This window comes from Styela clava, chromosome 2, assembly GCF_964204865.1.
Source record: "Styela clava chromosome 2, kaStyClav1.hap1.2, whole genome shotgun sequence".
Classification (NCBI taxonomy): Eukaryota; Metazoa; Chordata; class Ascidiacea; order Stolidobranchia; family Styelidae; genus Styela; species Styela clava.
In genome coordinates, this window is record NC_135251.1 from 24,519,405 (window position 1) to 24,540,832 (window position 21,428).

Here is a 21,428-nt window from a genome sequence, read left to right on the forward strand (position 1 = left end):
GTTTTCTATTTGTGCGCAAGTGTGTACTAAACCTGGATTTAGGGTTCGTGGGTTTCAGGAGTATTTGTAAAATGGCGGTTCCACCATGACGCGTTGTGCTAAACATTAGGAATGCACTTGTCATCGCACCAGTGCACCACCAATGTCTCTGCCATGATTTGGAGGTTGGATTAGGGGGGGGGGGGGATAAGTTTTGTGCGACCAAAATTGCTGATCTTGTTACATGATTATTTCCACCGCAAACCAAGTAATCGCATCTATAATGATTTAAGTATTTCCCACCGGGCTTGAACTTTTAATCGGACTGATGGTCGTGGTACTGGCATACGGAGGTACGTGTTAAAGTGTGCATTGACCATGCTAATGTCGACTATAAACTGGTATTAGAGGTCGCTTTTGATACCATCATGTTTTAGTCATCTTAACTTGTTTATTGAGCCTTATAGCTTAATCAAAACAGGTTGTGTGCCATCTTGGTGCACATACCTCGGGAGCGCCGTTTTTAGCATCTTAACTAGTTTCTAGATGCCTTATTCAAAACGTCGGATTTCAAGCTTTCTGTAATTGTCTGCTGCGAATACCCAGTCAAGATGGTATATTTTGCGTTACTCTATTAAAGTTTAATTTATTATAGTTGTCTAAAAATACTTGCTCATTTGATTCTAATGCGCCGTACCGATAAATACATTATCACACGTCACAATTAGAACACAAAAAGTGATTGGAGTTTTTTTAGGCGAGATTGATGCTTGGTGTGATTTTAGATACAGTTGGTGCATTTCATGTCAGGCATGCATGGCGCCTATTACATGTACTGACATGCGAACGAAATACTTGAGTGACGCCGTCGGAACGAGCAGGGCGCTATAATACGAATCACAATCACCAAAAAGCGTTTGTCTTGATGAGACCACTCGACGGGCGACGTTACACTTGACGTCGTCTAGTCTGGTCGGAGCGTCAGTATTGAAAAAATGTCTGTAATGAAACTGTGCAATAATTTTAAAACGTATTAGAATGGCAACAAATTTCAAAATGTCTGGAGTAATTTTCAACAGTGAATAAAAATAAACTATAAGTGAGCGCGCCGGGTCGCAGGAATGTACCAATTTTTAACCACACCAGAAATTGATGCAAACCTCTTTGGCGCTGAATTATTTCGTTAATTCTCTGCCAAAATCAATTGCACTAGCCTAGGATCTACTTTGTCTCTATATCAACGACAAATTAAACATACTCTCGGTGTAGTATGTAATAAAACCTACTTAGATGTTCGACAGTTTAAATTAATTGAAAGATAGAGATTGAAGTTTAAACTTGATTACATTCGGCTGTGAGTCACTGAGAGTTTGGTGCAATTTCAGTCCACATACTCAGTGTTTCACAAATAGCCTACCAAACTACGATTGAAATCATGCGATTAAATGCCTTCACAGATGTGAGCAATGTTTTCATAGGGGAAACTGGATCCAAATAACTGATTAGGTGGTATTCGTGCTAATGAACCATTGGAACTTCGCTGAAACAGCGCCGTAATTACCAATACAATGATTAGGCTAAATGATCAAATGAAATAATAGACTGTTAATTTCCGTTTGCTTCCCTGTGGCCTATATTTGCCACAAATTGTATGTAGGAGATAGGAGTAGGGCGGATGATTCTCAAACAATATGCATGTATACTTGAAATATTATTCACTTTATTTCATATCGTTGTTTTCGCTATGAATGGCACGCTGTTTGCCCACGACAACAGTAACATTAAGTATATATTTATATACCAAATTTAATCTCTAACGTTACATGATTGTACTATACAGTTGGCCATTTTCATTGGTCATATTTTGTGGTAAGCAACAAACTTCCTTGTCCGGCCGAGAAACTGCATTGTTTTCCGAATACAACATTTTTCTACACGGTATATTGAATTGAATTTAAATTTTATTTCCAATAAATAATGAACTGTTATGAATAAAGTATCAATATGCAATGATAATATTATATAGAAAGCGGGAAATAGGCAATTGCAACGAAAAGTTAAAAATATGAATAAATGAAGGCAAAATGGCAAAAAAAAAAAAAAAATGGAAACTTTACTTTTACCTGTATGGTTAACCATACTTCGATTGCTTAGTAATAAATAATAAAAAACGATAGATAGGTTTGAATTCAGAAAGTATTACAAGAAAAATTAATTTGATCAGCGTGATGCAGCCATCATGTCTGTTGACGTTCTGCGTTTAAAATAATCGAATATAGCAGTCCTAAGATGCTGATCGGGTGGCCCGTACGTTGGAGCAAGTTGGATTCCATAACCAGGAATATGGACAGGCTTGTTGGAATATCTTGCAATTGAGAATCCACATTTTTTCACAACTTCGTCTTCTTCAGAACCATTTCCACGTCGTTTCTCTTTTGTTCTTCTGTTTTGGAACCATGTTTTGATTTGGCACTCCGTGAGATTCTGTAGAAAAATGATAGAAAAAATTATATATAAATATAAATAAAGGTTTATTTTACAAAAAACTACAATTCTACAAATAACTTCACTCTTGCTATAGCATCCTTCAGTTAAATGCATACGGGCCACCAACGCAAAAACATAGGAAAATAAGTGGTTTGTCCCACATTAATTCAATCATTACCCTACAATCTTTACCTTAATTGTACATATCATGTTATTTCAAGTTTATAAGCAATATTTTTCTTTTGTGAAACGCACTCAATTTGGCGACAGTTTTACCAGACGGACGCCAATAAAATTACGATCCATGGAAGCATGGCGCTTACAGCACTTGGAATAACATTATCTTATTAAAACAAACTAATTAATAAGCGCCACCATTATGAAACATGGAAGGAGAGAACAAAACTAAATTGCCGACAATATGGCGCGTAAGGTGCTTCAATACAAAGCGAGAAAGACATCGTATGTTTAGTGACAATTTACAACTTTATAATTGTCGCTTAGAAAGTTTCGGCTTGAGACTGCAGGATGTCGCGATAAACTTGTTAACGTGCCCAAGTTATTCGAACATTAATTAAGTTGTATTTGGTGGTAATTACCGCTAATAAAATAATACCAAATAACTTACCACTTTTTGAGAAATATATGCTCTTTCCATCCGACTAAGATAAGGTTTTAGGGCGAATGTTTTTTCCAACTCCAAAATTTGAAATCCAGTGAAAAGTCGACGTCCAACACGCTTGGATTTCCCTTGGCATTTTCCTTCGACTTTAGTCAAACAGTTTTCAGATTTTGATTTGTTTTCTGTATCCGAATGATTTTCCTGACTTGATAGGTCTCTGTCGTTTGGGGAGCACATAGGTGACGTCGAATGATCTGCAAAAGCAAGTTCAGTTTTAAGGATTGATTACTTCAGTTATACGATAAATACTATGGCAAGTTACATTCATTTACAGACGACGAATTCCTGATTCTCAACAGTACCAGCCCGCTTCAAATTATCAATGAATAAAGAATGTAAATTTTAAACACAATTTAACATATTCGACTTACCAGAATCAGAAGTTGCAGTGATCTTTATTTGGCGTCTGTCTTCACTGTCTGATTCTGAGGAAGAAATTTTTTGTCCTGGAGTTGATGGATGGGTGTACATTCTCTGGGACATTTGGTTTTCACTTGTTTTGGGATACTGGCCTTCCAAAATCTTGGGCGCACAATGATACGGAGAAGGTAATATTCCATGAGTTATTGCTGGAGAATGCAATAGATTAGCATCGTGAAGATATGGTAGTTGGTATGGGTAATGATGTGGGTGATGATGGACCCGATGATGCTTTAATATCTCCGATGGATAAGGCAAATATCGGGATGCAAATAGGTTTTTCTGTATCGCTTTGAGACTGTGCATCTTAGATACAAAATCATCTTCCACTTGACAATGATCGGCATCTTTTGAAGGTACGACGTGAGCATTCGGTGGTGACTGGAGCAAAGATTTTGTTTTATCCGATAAAATTTTCTTTTCTTGATTTACTTTGGAGTGAAGATTCATTTTGTTGCACTCAGGAGATTTCTCACATGTTGGCGGTTTCCATTCGATTGTGTAGGAACGCGGACTCATACATTCTTCCTTTTTAGGCGTGGAGCAAGTAAATCCCCCTTTGTTTGATATATCCTGTACCGGCAGAGTTGCATTCTCAGACTGCTGCTTATTTTGAGTTGTGCTCGTTGTGTTACCGAGTATAACATCGATTGAAAAGCTCAACTGCATTTCGGCTAATTGGTAGAATATATCAATATTGAACTTATGATATATATTACGGCTCTGATCAAAATAGTTTTACTGTTTCTCACGCTATCGCTTTCGTATCACTAATGAAGACGGAATGCTTATTTATCTCTTTTATACCGAATTCGGGACGATTTTCAAGTGACGTTAATGAGTTGGCGGCAGGTACCGTCGCATCTTTATCGCCAGACAAGTGAAAAGCAAACAATAACAATATGGCGATGTAACAATAGAAGAGTGAAAGAGATGAAAATGTAATATGTCGGCACTTATTCAAAGTACATTGCCGCGACTAAATTGCTTAATATCACGAATTACAATAATATTAATTAATTAAATGCGAAAAAGTTAACTCAATCAAAAACTCTACTTTCAAGTTCGTGAATTTGAAACCTTAAAATATTTGCCTTATCTTGCGGTTTCTTGAACTTCTGATCTGTCTAATTAATTTCCCATTCAGCATAGTTAACATAAGATCCCACATTTTTGTTGCCAGTCGTTATACGGAATTTGTTTTTAGTTGTTTGAAAATCCTCTTTTTTTAAAATAATCGTCGTAGGTTGTACAGGTGAAACCTAGAGTTTTATTCATTTGGCATTATTAAACCCTATAGATTTGACATATAACATCAATTTTCCCCAAACGTTAATATTGCAATATCACTGAAAAAGCTCTGAAAATCCGCCCTAATTCAACCTGTATCAAAGTTAGACTGTAATAACGGGTATTACTGCTCGATAACCGGCATTGGTTTTTCGCGTCTCCCTTCTGTTTGAAATATGCCATTTTCACGTTCTTCCCCTAGTTTTTGTTTGCCTCAAGTGTGTTTTCATTTTGATGAAAAATAAACTACTGACCGAGTATCAAGATAAAGGTTACGACAAACAAAGAACTTTTGAAAGTTTCAGTACCAGTAGGTGGATGCCAGTGATCAGGGAGACTCATAGAGATCATGGGAGAATTTAATATAAAGTACTGCTATCTATATCATTATTTACTGTTTCATATAGCAAATTATATGATAGCCGATTACGGCTTTCCATTTTCTTCACTAGTCAAGTAGTCTGCTATTTAAGTTGTTTATAAAACATGAAATACTTCGTTGCAGTCACTATGACGCCGTATATTATTATTCTTGTAAATTTCAAGTATAGAGATTTGTAGTATGTATTGCAGCAGTGATTAAAAGAAGCCAATGAAATGTTGGTTATTCGAAGGGATAAGCTAACGTTTTGCATTACAGCCTGTCGCCAATCATTGTTTGAGCGTTTACATTTCAACATACTTTGATGAAGCTTAAACAAACAAAATTGAACTGCATATGTTTGTTTTGCCGCGTGTTACAACTAATTTAAACTTGTTGTGACACCTATAATGAATCGGCTTATTGATCTAATAAAAACCTGTCGCAGAACAATTAATTCAGGTTCTTGTTTGTTTGTCGCATTTCGCGCCTCATAGTCTCTTCTCTGTTTGATGAGCCGAGTCGGATGTGAGGCACCAGCAACAGATAAGGTGTGAAAAAATGCGATAAGATGAAGGAACATCAAGGTTATACAGTCCATGTAAACAATGATGCGAGAAAATAAATTTGTTTTGCAAGCGGCTGACGATGAAACTAGTTATTATAAAACATTCGAGAGACAATTACCGACAGGATGTATAAACAAAACCTTTCATAACTCGGTTATACATTACTGCACCAAAGGCTTTTGTTTGATCCGACATTTTGGCGGCTCGCATTTAAAATGTCCGACGTGACTTATTATGACATTTTAATTTATAAACCACAACTAGCATAATTGATGGAATTGTAGATCTCTGGCGCCTACACCTTTACTCGTGGAATTCTACTGAGTCTGGATAGTCATGGAGTTGTTTTAATGTAGAATACACGAATAGTTAACTAGACTATCTACATTCCAAAGTTTCAAATTAGTGAAGAATCAGAATAATAGCACGAAAACAATTGTTGTTTCTATCGTTACACTATAGGACAAATATTATTCTTAAAGCTAAGATGTCCAGACGAGGTGTTTGGAATTATTGGACACGAAGCGCACTCGTTTTTGTTATATCGATATAAAATGTCTTCCAATGAAATGGAGATATTTTATAGCAGATCTTAAACACCGTCAAACTTCTTTATTGATAACGTATCAATGATAAATCTTTCAATAATCAATATTGATTTTAGAAATAAAATTTAAGGTCATTTTCAAGTTTACTAAACTATGGTATTATCCTCTTAGTCTTCGCATTACGTTTAACGTACTTTACTATCTGAACTAAATCACTTCTTGGTCGATGCCAATTCCTTTAGCCGCATGAGGGGGTTTTGATCAGTCTGAGTGGCCAATTTCATAGTAAAAGTTGTAACACAAAATACAAACATATAAAAAAAAAACTGTATACATACACCCTAAATCCAAAGTTATATGAATCTGATGTTTTTGTATCAGTCAATACATTTAAGATGATGTAGGTACAGCGTTCATGCCAGAGGAATTTGCTCAGATGGGATTCCCCTTGAAATTAGTTGACCGCATATATCTATCGGCTTACCGTATATATGAAACAAAAACCGGGACAGTGTGAATTGGGCCAACTCTGGTTCGATTTCGAGGCTTGGTAATATTTAACTCATATGCGTATTAGTAATATGCAAAACATTACAAAACGTGCACTTTCTTAATTTCTTTCCGACATTTTGGATAAGTTAATGACAGTACAGCTAACGTTAGATGTAAAATTAACGTATTGAACCATATAATGATTATGATATAACAATATAGTTCACTCTCTCTCACACTGAACTAGGGAAGTGAATCGCAAATCAACAAATGGGCTGCCCCCGTTGAATAAAACAATTTTGTAAAAAATATTTATGACTGCCATACTGCTTGACCGGGGCATTTAATTATGTTAGGTAAAACAGCTTCGGAACAAAATCGGGACTGTCCAGGCTAAACCGGGACGTATGGAGGGCCGACATACAGCACATCATTCATGATCAACTCTTTTTACTGGAAGGATCCCACGGCACATTTTTATCAAATATTTTTATCGCGGAAAAGGAGAAAATAGGCCGCGGATTTAAGCTGTTTTGGAATTGATGAAAAACTCGCGCTTGCTACAAACCCTTCTCTTGGTTTTGTCCATTTCCCGATCTTGCCGTCTTCATTGTGCGTGTTTTTTACTTTTTATATTCGTGTTCTGTGTTGTAGACGAAAGATAGAAATAAAATTGTATTGTTTTGTATACCTTGGTTGGTATTGTGTAATTTTGATCTTCACACATGCAGCACTTGCATTACGACGGTGTCTGTCGAAATCGGTTTTGTTACTCAGTTCCATAAACATGAAAGGGTAAGTATGGTTATGTCATGAACCCCGGAATAGCATTTCGCGAACCAGGTATATATATATATATACCTCTGGCCTTGTTACAATTTTTATCTTCGCGGTGATGGTACGTTTTTGTAATAACTCGTGACTTGACGGATCATTGACAAACATGATTCACTTTGTGAACCCTGGGCTGATGGCTAATTATCCATTGGCATAAAGTTAAATGTTTCCCGATTTTGCTGTTTTTTCCGTATTGGTGTTTGGTGCGTGAACTCTTCCACATTCATTGCAAGTATGAAGTTTATATTTTATTTGAACCCAAGTACTTACCGCGCGGAACTTTCTGCAGAGTTTTTTCAACTTAGGTGTCTTTTTTAATATCAATTGCGGAATGTCTTTCCATATTGTGGCGGGAATTTCCAATGGTATCAAATATTATCGTCCCTGAGCGTTAACTTAATCAAAATTGTTCACTCCTCACAAAACTCTTTTACTGCGGCCACCCTGTCACGACACGCACTCCAGCCGCAACCAAGGTCTGCCCTTAGCCACAGACATCAGGTTTTGCGATTATTGGCGCCACTGTTTATATATATTTCCCCCGCTGTTCACACCTTCACAGCGCCCTTAGTCTCCAGAAAGCAGAACGGGTGTAATTACGAGTACGACAAAAACTTCTACGGTTCATTCAAACAAAAATCATTCCGCATCCATCTAGATGTGTCCATTTTCGCTGGCCTGACCATGCTGAAGGCAAGTAAAATTTTCAGTTAGCGTTGCGCCGTAAACCGTAAAGTGCCGTTACCGCTGTTTTGACATCATCACGTATCTGTGCGTCAGAGTGAGCTGGTGTCCCATGTTAGAGACAGAAAAAGAGAATTTGATTGCGCAACAATGGCGCATTTGTTTATATAATGAAGAATGACGCTAATTACAAAATGAATCAGCAATTTAGTAAAATAAGAACGACGTATTGTTTTAAATCAATATTTTAATTGGGATTATCAACCAGTAAAATACTTGATTTTTTTTTAGAATAGAGTATTTATGCTAAGCGATAAACAACTGTTACCACCGTATGAAATAAGAAAAAATAAACCGAATACATGGATCACAACAAATAAAATTCGGTATCTTTATGATTTGTAATCCCAAGTAGAATTGGCTTATTTCAACCTAGAGAGGTACAATTTTAAATGTTTAAAAGTTTATCAAAGACAAAAAGGAATGTCCCTAATGAAATTCCGTTTGGTATATATTTAGCAGTATGGACCGAGTCAAAAATATTTCAATAACACTGAGCGTCTATTTTTATATGCAGGTGGTGGTCTGAGTCACAGCGTGTCACGCCGAATCCGTCACGAAATAAATGGCGATAGTGATAGTTGCGTTTTCCCGAAATACACAATGCATACTTGTGAGGTGCTGGTAATACGTTTGGATATTGAAATAATGGTGTATCCAACATACATTACTGTTTAAAAAAAGGTTATTGTACGGACTATATTATTTCCTTCCACGGATTAAATAACGTTACACGCACGGTCAACTTGTAATTTACTATATATATATATGGAGGCGTACTAATTTTGTCATGTAATGTATCACGGTGTTAAACATCTCCCAGGGCATATTTATTGCTTGTTCTCATCGTCAGTATATTTGACGCATGGTTCCGGCTGAAACAGGCTATTCTATCTAGATTTTTTGCATTTCCCTTGCTTTCTGGTAACTGACATCAGGAAGTTCTGTGTTTACGTAGAACTGAAAATCATGAGTCAAGATTTAGAAATATTCAATGTACGAACGGTGTCCAGAGTGTCTCAGATGTGTTGGCGATTATCGGAGGGTCTAGTTTCAGAGCTTCGTTCGTCGCCTATACAAAAATGAATTGGGTTGTGATAAAATGTCTCAGGATCAGGGCTTTTAAACGTGAATTTATACTACCGTGTTTAGTGACAAGAGCTCAGTATTAGTGCGAGTGTTTTTATGGCATCTAACTATTTGATCTGCTAACACAGCCTTGAGAATTCTTCGCTGCAAAAAGTAAATTGATTTGAACAGAATAGAAGTAACGTATTACTTCTATTGGTGATCATATTTCCGCCTCGAAGAAGAAACTCCGTTTGGTTACTGGGCTTTTAATATTTGATTATTTCTAATAATATTTGAGTCAGTATAAAAAAATGAACAATGTTATTTTTAAGAATATGAGAACGACGTCACGCGCTTATACGTGCGAAGACTATGCGAGCGATACCTGCGCTATAACGCATTTCATTACGTCTCTTTAATGCTTTAGCTATAAGGAAGTTTTTAAAATGACTCACGTAAATCGTTCTTGCTTATATAAAAAAGCCCATTCAGATAATGAAGTAGATTCCGTTTCACAAAGGTGGAAGATAACCGTTAGGCAATGTGAAGAGATTTTTATCACATCAGCTTGATGACATCCGGACCATCGTTGAGTTAGTAATATTGGTAAAATTAACAAGAATTTAGTAGTTCTCTGGTTTAGTGACGCGCCCAATATGAGACTACAGACTATTTATTTTTGATGTATGTTTTGTAATAAAATTATGGAGAATATTAATTAAAACGAAACGATGTATTTATTGTCAGATTCCACTTAATTTCGAGTTGCAGTGCCATCTCTCCCATTTTTCATATTGTATGACGCAGTAAACAGGTAGTAGCTCAATTTCCTTTAGTGTTCATTATCATTTTATTATATTTTCAGATAAATTATCTTGAAAATTTCAATGAGTAGAATTTTGGACAGTATGCAAAGAACAACTGTTACGGCGGAGCTTGGGAGTGCTAAAGAACTGAACACATTTCAAACAAACAATTTTTACGGAAATCAATCGGACGATTACAACTGCTTGATATTTCCACAAGAACTAGTTATCATCAGTCAAGTTGCGTCTCTGTTTGTTGGAGTTATATCTATCTATGTGGTCTTTTCATTATCTTTGCACCATTTTCGAGCTAAGCGTAATCACAGAAAAGCGGGATGGATCAGTCGAAGAACGTCAACTGTTAATCCAGACCAAGAAAAAAATGGAAAATTGTTCAAGAAAATTATGAATTTACAGATGATAAACGCGGCGTTTTGTATAGCAGTTAGATGCGCTTTAGATTTTGGTATTCTGCAAGCTGGTCATATTCGAAATCCGGAGTACGTTACATTTTCGAGAATCGAAATTTTGTTAAACATTGCTGCCTTATCAAGCATGTACCTGGTTTTATGGCTTCGACAATGGTCTTTCTATAACCATCCCGCTATGAACGAGGGGAAATTTAAGAAATTGCGAATCATTTGTATTCTACTTCTTTTCGTCATGATAGCGACCGGTGTATGGAACGCAGTAGCGTTTCTTCTTGAAAGGGATATAAAAATCGATGAAATGGGATGCATACAAACAGACACGAGTGGAAATACAATGATCAAATTTTATATCCTCGGAGCATGTACTCTTTTCTATCAGATCGTTCTGTTAACGTTATTTGCATATCCTCTTGCACTACATGCCAGAAAAAACATATCATCAGAATGCTCAAGAAGAAGGTCGGTTATGCGAGTAATTCGACGAGTATTTATCGCCACATTATTGTGCTGTTTTACTGATCTCTTGGCTACTGTATTATCAGTAGTTTTGGAAAATGCTTATCCAGATTCGTCATTTATTGTGTATAATTTTAATGTCGCAGGTAATTTTCTTTGTTTAATGTATACATTCAGTGACTGGAGACTTAGATTATTTTATCCATTTATCATGTGCAAACGAACTGTACCTGCATCATGGAAAGAATCTATGACCATGAACTCTAATGCAAGCATCAGTCAAACTACCTGATGTATACATTTCTGGTTTAATGTATTTTACTAACGATAGCCTTTCGCTACTAAGGATAATTTTAAATTTGGCAATACTGTAGAAATACTGTAAAATATGCTCCCTTCTCAACTTCAAAATTATTGATGATCGCATGCATACTACGAATCAAATATAAAAAAAATCGGAGTCCATAATTTCATTTAGCATTGATACAATCTTGAGGCACATACTTTTATTTCAGCCACATTGAGTCAGGAATGGAAGTTTCCTAACGACATCACATTTTGTTGTAGATAATTTGATAATATGCAAGGACCAAGTGGAAAATTACGTTACAAATATTTCATTGCCTATTTATATTCAGTTGTTTTAAGTGTTTAGTCTTATTTAAATATCGAGATATTTATATGCACCATATGAATTATTATTAAATTTATCCGTTTTTGTGTTAGCTGATCAATGATGGATAAATGGGTTATGAACTTTTGGGTATAAGGGGCTTAAAGAGAATTGTAATACTTAGCTTAGTGCAAATGCCAAACCCCGAATGAACGCTTCGGCTGATCTATCCTTGAATATGTTTCTATCCCTCAATAATGTTTATTCAAATCTTTATATGCAAAATAAATCATGGTTAACATCCTTTCGGGGGCCGTATATGTACATACCATGACTTATTCCGCATTGTAATAATTCCATCATAGGGCATATCTCTAGAATGACACATAGAGAATGATCTAAAAACGAACCTATAATACCACAGAATGGTTTCGCATATGCAAAACACATTCGTCATATATGAGATATGGATTTGGTGTCATTACCTACATTTTAGTAATCGAATACAATTTCATATGTGTGGGAACATAGCCAATGTGCAGAAAAGAAACTAAAAACCAAACCAGCTAAAAACCAAACGCTTGGTTCATGCAAGGTCAATTTGTCATGCATTTGTGTACCACGTAAAACGCCACGGAGATGAGTTTTATTTTTGTTTCAATTTTCGGTTTCTATTTTCTAACTCAAAGTTCACCACTTATACATATTACATACTCGGTTTGTTTTTGTCGGATGTTGTCTCCAGAAATAAATACTGAAATTTATGAATCTCGAAATAGTAACAGACAACGAAAGTGTTGACCTTAAATGCTGACGCATAACATGCAAAACACAATAATATTACGTCACAAGAGGGGAACTTGGACAGTATAGCCTAAATTATTCTGAGTCGCCTTCCTGGCGCTCCGGAACATTGCGTACTAATGTGGAGGTAACTAATTTTGTTCGATAAAGGGACTGAAACCTATGGGCAGGGGGATGGATATTCACTTGGCTAACACAGACAGTCCCCCAACTCGTAATAATAATAAACTAAAATAAGGAAAATTGGAATAAAATTATGGCCTAACCCTAACCTGGATACTACGGGAGTATCTTCGTTTTTGGTTGGCATTGTTCAATATAAAATTTAATAAAAGCTTTGTGAAACTCGAAAAAGTAACAGAAAACGAAAGTGGTGACCTTCAGTGCTAACTCATACCAAGCAGAACTCACCACAATACTATGTATTACGTTACAAGGGGGAATAGAAAGTATTCCGAGTCGTATTTTTTGTTTGGCTTTGTTCAAAATAACATTTTATAAATGAACTGAAAACAAACTTCAGTCTAGAATGTCAGTCTAACGTCAGAGGAAATATTACGGTGGTTAGCTATTGCAATTATTGTACACAGGAAGCTCACAAAAGATCAAGCGGTAATTCATTGCTTGGTTAATTATAGTACATTAACTCTTGCACGTATGAGTCCATAGTCGTATATAAGGTGTTTTGTTAGAACTAACATTATGTATTTTTCAACTAGGATTTGATTGAAAATAAGAATTCATATTTATAATTATCTCTAGATGGATCAACAACTCTCCCAGAGAACCGGCTCGTGCGACATCACATATAGGCTACAGGTGTTGTGTTTTGATTTAAGATTGAAAGTCGATTTCAAGGTGCAGCCAAAATTACTTGCATGCTTCTGAATTGTTTTTGGAAAAACATGACCTTTGTAAACATGTCAAGAATCCGCGAAAATTCCCCGTCTATTCAGTATAAGGTTTATTCTTCTACTACCGATAGAATTCACATGACGTCTACTCCAATACACCGATTCTCAACCCGGGGTCATGACCCACCTCAGGGCCACGGAAACATTTTCAAGTGGTCTATTACTCTACCTATTGAAAATTGTTAGAGTTGACAAATTAGTGGAACCATTGTAGTAGCAATAAATGGTGATGCTGTTCTTGCTACTGAGTGGCAATTCTCATTTTAATTATAAAAATGGAGGTGTCTAGCTTAACGAAAAGTTTTGTTTTGATTTTGTGTGGTTTTTCCCTTGCATAAGAAAGGTAATGGACCACAGTATAAAGTGGGCCACAGAAGAAAAAAGGCTGAGAAGTGATTTTTAGTATTTCAAAAGAAAATTAGACAGAGATAAGGAAAGAGAGATGACCTTTCGCTTTTTGGACACGTAGTGGACATAACGATCGTTTCAATATTATGTTGTTGTTGGACACGTAGTGGACATAACGATCGTTTCAATATTATGTTGTTGTTGTTCTTGTTATCCTTGTTGTTGTTCTTGTTCTTTGACACGTTTTTAAAAAGTCGCTTTTCTCTTCGAATACTGGACCAATTGCTTTGAAATTTTCAGTGGTTGAAGATAAAATTTTTCTCCAGAAGGCTATTACTTTTTTTTTCGCTATGACGTCATCAAAATTATTGCCATTGGGTGGCGCTACGTGTCCATATATTTGAGCATAGCTCTCTTGTTGTTCTTGTTATCCTTGTTGTTGTTCTTGTTCTTTGACACGTTTTTAAAAAGTCGCTTTTCTCTTCGAATACTGGACCAATTGCTTTGAAATTTTCAGTGGTTGAAGATAAAATTTTTCTCCAGAAGGCTATTACTTTTTTTTTCGCTATGACGTCATCAAAATTATTGCCATTGGGTGGCGCTACGTGTCCATATATTTGAGCATAGCTCTCTTGTATTCTTCAGGCACACATGATTAAAAACTTTCGATTGCAGTGGCAAGCGCTGGCCCTCAGTATAGTTCGTTGTATGAATATTATAATTTTTGATATCGTAATACAGGGCTGTGTACAGCAGCGCAATCTATGCCTAATCGGTTCTTGGTAGGCTTTCTCTACGCTTGAATAATATCCTTGAAGGTGGGTAATCACACAGACATTTTTGTGGCAAATTTAATTCTATATAATTTTTGTCGTTTACCGCTTGCATAAAGAGGTCTTCGTTTGCGAGAAGTCAACCTTGCCGAAATCGAACGCAAATTAGTATGTCCCGTTGATGACGTAGTAGTGAGAACTCGTCGGCGTAATTTAACATTAGGTCAAAGGCAATTGCAGCGTTCTGTGTACTTGTATTGAACCGTATGCTAGTTTTATTGGGCGGTGCATTTGGCAATTGCTGCAGTGGTCCAAATACATACTGATATCTTCAAATAATATCTTTGCAATAACAGAAATTACAGTCGATTTTATTTGAATAGTAAGCGTCGAAAATTCTGAATAAATTTAAAGAAGCAAATTCATCAAAAAAAAAAAAAAGTCTGTGATAATCCACCATTAAGAGTTCATTTATTGCTAACTTTGCCATATACTCGTATATGAGAAGCACCATCCGACCTAGAATGTACTCATCTCAGCACGACAATATATAAATATGAACAAAAAGTGTTTGATCTATCGTATACATATCCATGGCATCATTTAAACCCGTTTATGTCTTAATAAAAATGGAGTGCATAACTGGGTAAAAAATCTAACAGGGTAGTTGATTTTGATCGATAACCAGTTCAGGCTAACGACCGGACATGTAGACAAGAAGCGATAAACAAATGACTAATATTGTCACCGCAATGACGGCAAACTGTCAGCTTTAATGTTTGAAAAGAATGGAGGGAATGTAATGGGAAATGTTAAAATAGTTGTACCGAATTTCATATGCAGCTGTAACCGTTAATTATTAAAACCACCAACATATTCGATGAAATATTGGAACCGTAGATTCATAGACAATTTGAAAACAAAAGTACGAGTCATGTAGCAAATTCTTTCATTTTTTAAATACTGAAAATATAAAAGTAATTGCTACAGTAGTTGATGAGAAAAGCGACCTCAAACTAAATTTTATCATAACGATCCATGAGTTAGTTTCCTGTCCAAACTAAACGCATGTTAGTGATATGCGCCAATTTATTATGTAGGCTATTTCCTGAAATTCGAGTCGCTGCTCAAAAACAGGGTGAGTCTTTATTGGATGATGTAATATGTGACGAAACATATTTCCGCAAAGGTTTCATTAAAATTGATTAACAATATTTAAAGACTCAAAATAACTTGAGCCGTCTCGACGGATTTACTTGAATCGACCTCGACAAATCGACAGAGGGGCTTGGTATTATATTTCAAGACAATGCTGGTTTAGTCTCTTTAGGGGAGAAACGTTTCGCTATTGAACACTCCGTCAATTTTAAGTATGAATTATGTTAAGAAAGTATAGTTTCGAACTAATATTAGCAAGACCTTTTACTGCATCACTAGATGAGGATAATACATACAAATAACTTGAATGATTTTTGTTCATTTTATTCTCGCGTATGTTAACTTTTACCTCGATTAAGCTAAACAATAGATACAGATAGTTTGTTAACAATAAGATATAACGTGCGAGGTACTCAACGCTTATAATCACATTAAAAGTAATAAATAATACACTGCACAATAAATTTAATAAACTCCATAATCTCAGCTAGCCAATCCAAAATACATCCATCGGGTTTCACAGTGCCCCCAGCGGAAAATCAAATAGAAAAGGACAAGACCGCGATGATCTAAAATAGGTAAGTAATATGAATGAGTATGCGACATGATCGTAACATTGAATTACAAATGAACATTGATAAGATTTAGACATTTCACAGCACATTAGAATATACTACATTATAGAAGAAGAAAAAACAAATAAGGTTAAGGTATATATCTTCATTTCTATTTCAATTTAATCGACATTCATCATCATTTCAAAATTTGAAAAATTGTTGCCATATTATATTCAAAAAGCAATAGTTTGGAGCGCTCTGAAGATATATATACATAAACATAGCGATCTACTTTTCCATGTAGATTCACGGTGCATATAGTTGTTTTAAATTTCTAATTTAAAATACTACTATTCCTGAATACATATTTAAGAATTGTTTTTATGTTTATATCGTTGAATATTCCGAGAACGTAAATCGACAATCATTATTTACTCCTCCCAATTTAAATTATAATCATTTTAAATCGGGTACATTGTAAAGTCATGATGACATTATTTGCAGCAAACAAAAGTGAAAAAAAAATAACAGACAACAGTGATGGGATTCAAAATTTTGCATCGAACTCACTAGAACAGGTTCCCTTATTTCAGAAAATGTATATATCTCACGGGCCAAGAAAACTGTTTGCTGACTATTACAACATTCAAACCCCCTCAATCGCACCACTTGGTATATATAACTAAAATGCCAATACGCTAGTGTCAAAAATGAGGTTAGAATGCATGAAATCAAACATTATTACTCAAAAGATTTTGGGGAAAGAAACAAAGTATATCAACTATTTTTCCTTTTCTGATAAACTATAAATCAAAATGAGATAATAATATAAAGACAAATGGGGACATTTCACAAAAAGTAAGGGCTTTAAATTGTCAATAGTTATCAAGTAGAAATTCGACAAAACTGGAAACATTTTATATATCATTCTGTTCCGGATACATATACGATGACATACAGCAGTTATTCTTTTTCCTTGGCTTGATCATTTGCATGTTACAAAGTTTGGTCAAATTCGGTAATACACCAATACATTCATAATAAACGTATGTTGTCTGTTAGGCTATATCGACAACAGGACAACATTAAAATATGCATTCTTGGCCTGCTTTACCATAGTCCTCCTTTGAAGATTCTCTCAACATAAATAATAACATAACATTTTTATATTTTCCTTTTAAAGGCTATAAATCATTCGTCTATTTCTTTCTTTCTTCAACTATGACTTTTCATTGTAATCTTTGTTGACGTAACTGAAGCCATCAAAATCACTCTGATCCATGTTCATGATGAAAAGTTTGTCACAAGGTGTCAGTGCTAGTTTTTCTCTGGTGAACGCACGATCGAAATTGTTGGTGTCTTTGGGATTACCCTAAAATAGGATGGAAAACTATTAAATCTTGAACATTGGATTCAATAAACTTGACAGTCGTCTACGATTCCTCAAACGATGCATAACTTTATCAAAATTACCAATCCAATACAGATGTTTCCATTATAATATTAAATATAATATCAATTTGTAGGAGAAAAGACGATAAAAGCAGAATCACGTATGTATGCTCTTCAACAAATAACATTGATACGTTCACAGAGCACAAATGACACACGAAAATGACGAACGACGTCACTGAGAAAATGTATATATCACAATTATTTTATGGGCATACTTTTTCTGAAATAGTCTGTCAGCCTTCATCATGATCCATTCGGAAAAGAATGAAACGAGTGTCGGCGAAATTACAGGTTGGATACATTTTCTAGTTTGAGCATCGCCAATGCAATTGAATTCACTCAATCCGCGATTGAATACAGCAGCTTGTTACAAGTAACGAATATACGGTAGTTGCTGAGGACTTCAGCCAATATACTGCTATAAGAATGTAATCTCAGGCCAGTATGCTTTTCAGAACATCTCAACCACATTTGCTCTGTTGTCCACCATCCTTAAATCATCGCATTCTTCTACGTTAGTTTCCACATTTTATTATGATTCACTTACGCTATCATGCGTGTTGCGCGTACATGTGATTTCGAATTATGGAGCAAATTGTTCTGAAAGCTAATTACATTGTGATATTTGACATTATTTTTGTAGAATTTCAAGATAACACATATCATTAATTGTGCATGTGCATGCAAGTGTCATTCACAATGTTTTACTTCACAGGGCGGAGTTTGATTTTGAAAGCGCCATAAGCTTTGCCACATTTGTTGCAGCTTTGTAGGTAAACTTTATTTCTTGGCAAGAATGCAAGATGATCTTATTTCAATTCCTTTCCACTTAAACGCTCGACTTATATGCGTGATGACTCTGAGATTTGTAAAATTTGTATGTATCACCCCGGACTGATGAACGAAATATCATGAGGAAATGTTAGCAAATTTCAAAAGTTAGTTAGTTTTCTACAAACTTTTTAAAAAATAAAGGAGACCTAATTCCAGTGGCTTCACATGTCCGCCTGTCAGTATGCTAACGTCCAGTAGAGCATGTGTTTGAATTTTCGTTACTATTACCACCAAAACGCTCGGCTTGAAAGTAGGCTTGCACGTAATTGACAAAAATCAATTCCGTAATTACGGCCAAATCGATTACGTAATGACCCCGTAATTTCGATATTTTTTTCACACATTTAAACTTATCATAACAACCAATTGAATTCACTTCTATTCCGAATGGGACATCGAAGTTTGGTTTTCATATTCCCGGCAGTACTACACGCCGGCGGCAGGTGTTAAAGACAAATATCAAGGAGTAAATTCAAATTAATTTTATTCTGATTTTTATCTTTTGTGTTAGCTTTGATTTTCCTTTATCACATTTATCACCCAATTTCATGCGATCAATTTTATCATTACCAACACTGGTATAGGGATATTTATGAAACGATAGTTGACTTTTTTTAAATCGTATTAGCGTATTAATAGGACTTTCGTATTAAATAAAAAATTTCGGGTTTCTAATTTATTAATCAGACTTGTTATTTCAGCGTTTTTATACAATATCCGACTTTACTACTTAGTTAGCATTTTGCCGACTTATTGACGATATTCCGATTACCATGCTTCATTTTACATTAAATCATTTCGCGGCCTAAATATTATAACATTATTTGCGATAATTCAGATCAAATACTAATATTTGCGCATAATTTAAATACCGTACTTATATGACATGCCTTCTCTGGAAATACAAAGTTATATCATATCGCAAAACAATGCATTTTGTGACATTTATTTTGCACTCACGAAAATATTAATTTATTTTTCTAACTCAAGTCGACAATCCTATCGGCCAAGATTGACACAAGTTTGGTCGAATGCTGGCGGTATTCGAGACGATGATAAATCAAAATAAGTTGCCGCATTTGGTAAAGACATTTAATCATATTTGGCCGAAATATTGCGAGGCATTGTGAAAAACATATTGAGCGAGGCCAAGTCTGGACAGATATATAACGATAAAACCGGTAACAGAACATCAAGATTCTGTAATAGAAAATGGTTCTCGCGCAGAATAAACACGGGAAATCCCGTCGTTTCTCTGCCGGCTCAATCGCTTTTCTGATGCCGAATAGACTAAGTTGCGTTGGTTCATTACGCAATTTCTCTTCCGTCGTCATATTGCTGTTTGATAAGCGCGACATTAATTATCACGGCATTATCTACGGTTAATATGTACATTGGCCATGCTAGATGAGTTGATAATAGATTAGTAAATGGCAACGCGTTATGCCTTCCCCACCTGCGTGACAAGAGAGAGAAAAACGGCTGGGAATACCGGAACTCTAACTTCTTCTACTTACTAAACTTTAATTTTTTACAATCGACGGAATTGACTGCTCTGAAAAGAGCTCGTTTCAATTGCCAAAGCGCTCGACCAATAATTACGACTTTACGTAATTCGTAACCTCCCTTCCGTAACTCGAAATAATTACGTAATTCCGTAAATTACGTGCAAGCCTACTTGAAAGCCGTGCAGCCTGGGAGCGTCCTTTCATTGCATAGACCAGTGGTCGGCAACCACCGGGCCGCGGCCCAACGCCGGTCCGCAGAAAGATGACACAAAAACGGACAATTCCCTAATAACACCACTGCAATCGAACCACGGCTTAAAAATATAGCAACCAACAGCATACAGACAAACACAAAGCATCTGAGCTGCATGTCTGACTTCACAATTGCCATTTCAGTATGTTGCAATAATGTTGCGCCAATTGCATCCTTCCCGTCTGTATAGGAAAGTCTCACATCACTCCGAATGAAAAGGATCTCTTAAACCAGGGGTCTCCATCACGCGGCCCGCAGATCACAATTGTGAATCTTTAATTATGCTTATGTGCAGTTAAAGCAAAACTTGATTATTATAACCTTTTTTAAAGTAGTAAACCACAGTGATGAAGAACATTTATTCAGTAGTCAATGTTTTACTGGTAAGTGTCCGAAAAAAGGCTCCAACGTTAATTGTAGACTCACGTCGCACACTTGCGAAGTGTGGTAGTACTTATATTTGCGAGCAGTGTTTTTATACAATGAAAGTTTACGAATCGGCCCTACCCGACACACGCCAACGCAAAACAAGGCCAAACATCGAGTCTCTCACCGCTACAAAACGGCGATAAATATCCAGCACCAGAAAATGAATATGTTTCGCGTCTCGTTTGGTGTAAGATTCAAGTGTAATTCAACAAATATATTCAGATTTCTTTTATTTTTTCGTGTATTAATTTTGTCCCTAATTTGTTGGTCTGTGGCCCGCGTCGTCAATAAAGTTCAAAAAGTGGCCCATAAAATATTTTGAGTCGTAGACCCCTTCATTAAACAAAATGATTCCTACCAACAACGTGACTTCTGCTGGCTCGCATCTCACCGGTCATCCCCAGTCGGTGCTAATTCTAGACTTTTTGACAACCATAAAGTTAGCACATCTTGTAATAAAATTCGTTACAGCTAAATAGGGTTGCTAACCGTCCTTTATTTCAAAGGACAATCCTTTAATTAAGCTTTTTGGTTCTTGTCCTTTTTAGCATTTAGGAAAAGATGCTAATTTTCCTTTATTCTTTCCAACGTCGTTTTGCCCGATAGTTA

General features: G+C 35.8%; 3 protein-coding genes across 4 annotated transcripts in view; 1 reads left to right on the forward strand and 2 right to left on the reverse strand.

Annotated features, from left to right (window-relative positions):
* Positions 1–224: 224 nt before the first annotated feature.
* On the reverse strand, positions 225–4,358 carry LOC120336802 (uncharacterized). The gene is made up of 3 exons (XM_039404570.2): positions 3,520–4,358; positions 3,095–3,342; positions 225–2,463 (listed from the first exon to the last, which is right to left on the reverse strand). The coding sequence occupies exons 1-3, from the start codon at positions 4,235–4,237 to the stop codon at positions 2,200–2,202; spliced, it is 1,230 nt and encodes a 409-aa protein (XP_039260504.2). The 5' UTR covers positions 4,238–4,358; the 3' UTR covers positions 225–2,199.
* A 5,749-nt stretch (positions 4,359–10,107) lies between these two features.
* Positions 10,108–11,910, forward strand: LOC120336804 (uncharacterized). Its single transcript, XM_039404572.2, has one exon. The coding sequence runs from the start codon at positions 10,368–10,370 to the stop codon at positions 11,463–11,465; it is 1,098 nt and encodes a 365-aa protein (XP_039260506.2). The 5' UTR covers positions 10,108–10,367; the 3' UTR covers positions 11,466–11,910.
* A 4,181-nt stretch (positions 11,911–16,091) lies between these two features.
* The window catches only part of LOC120336786 (protein kinase C alpha type-like), a 36,430-nt gene continuing 31,093 nt past the window's right edge, over positions 16,092–21,428 (reverse strand). For both annotated transcript variants that reach the window (XM_078109899.1, XM_078109898.1), the window contains one exon: positions 16,092–17,712. In XM_078109899.1, coding sequence (XP_077966025.1) covers positions 17,560–17,712 — 153 coding nt within the window. In that variant the 3' untranslated portion in view covers positions 16,092–17,559. The remainder of the gene's footprint in view (positions 17,713–21,428) is intronic.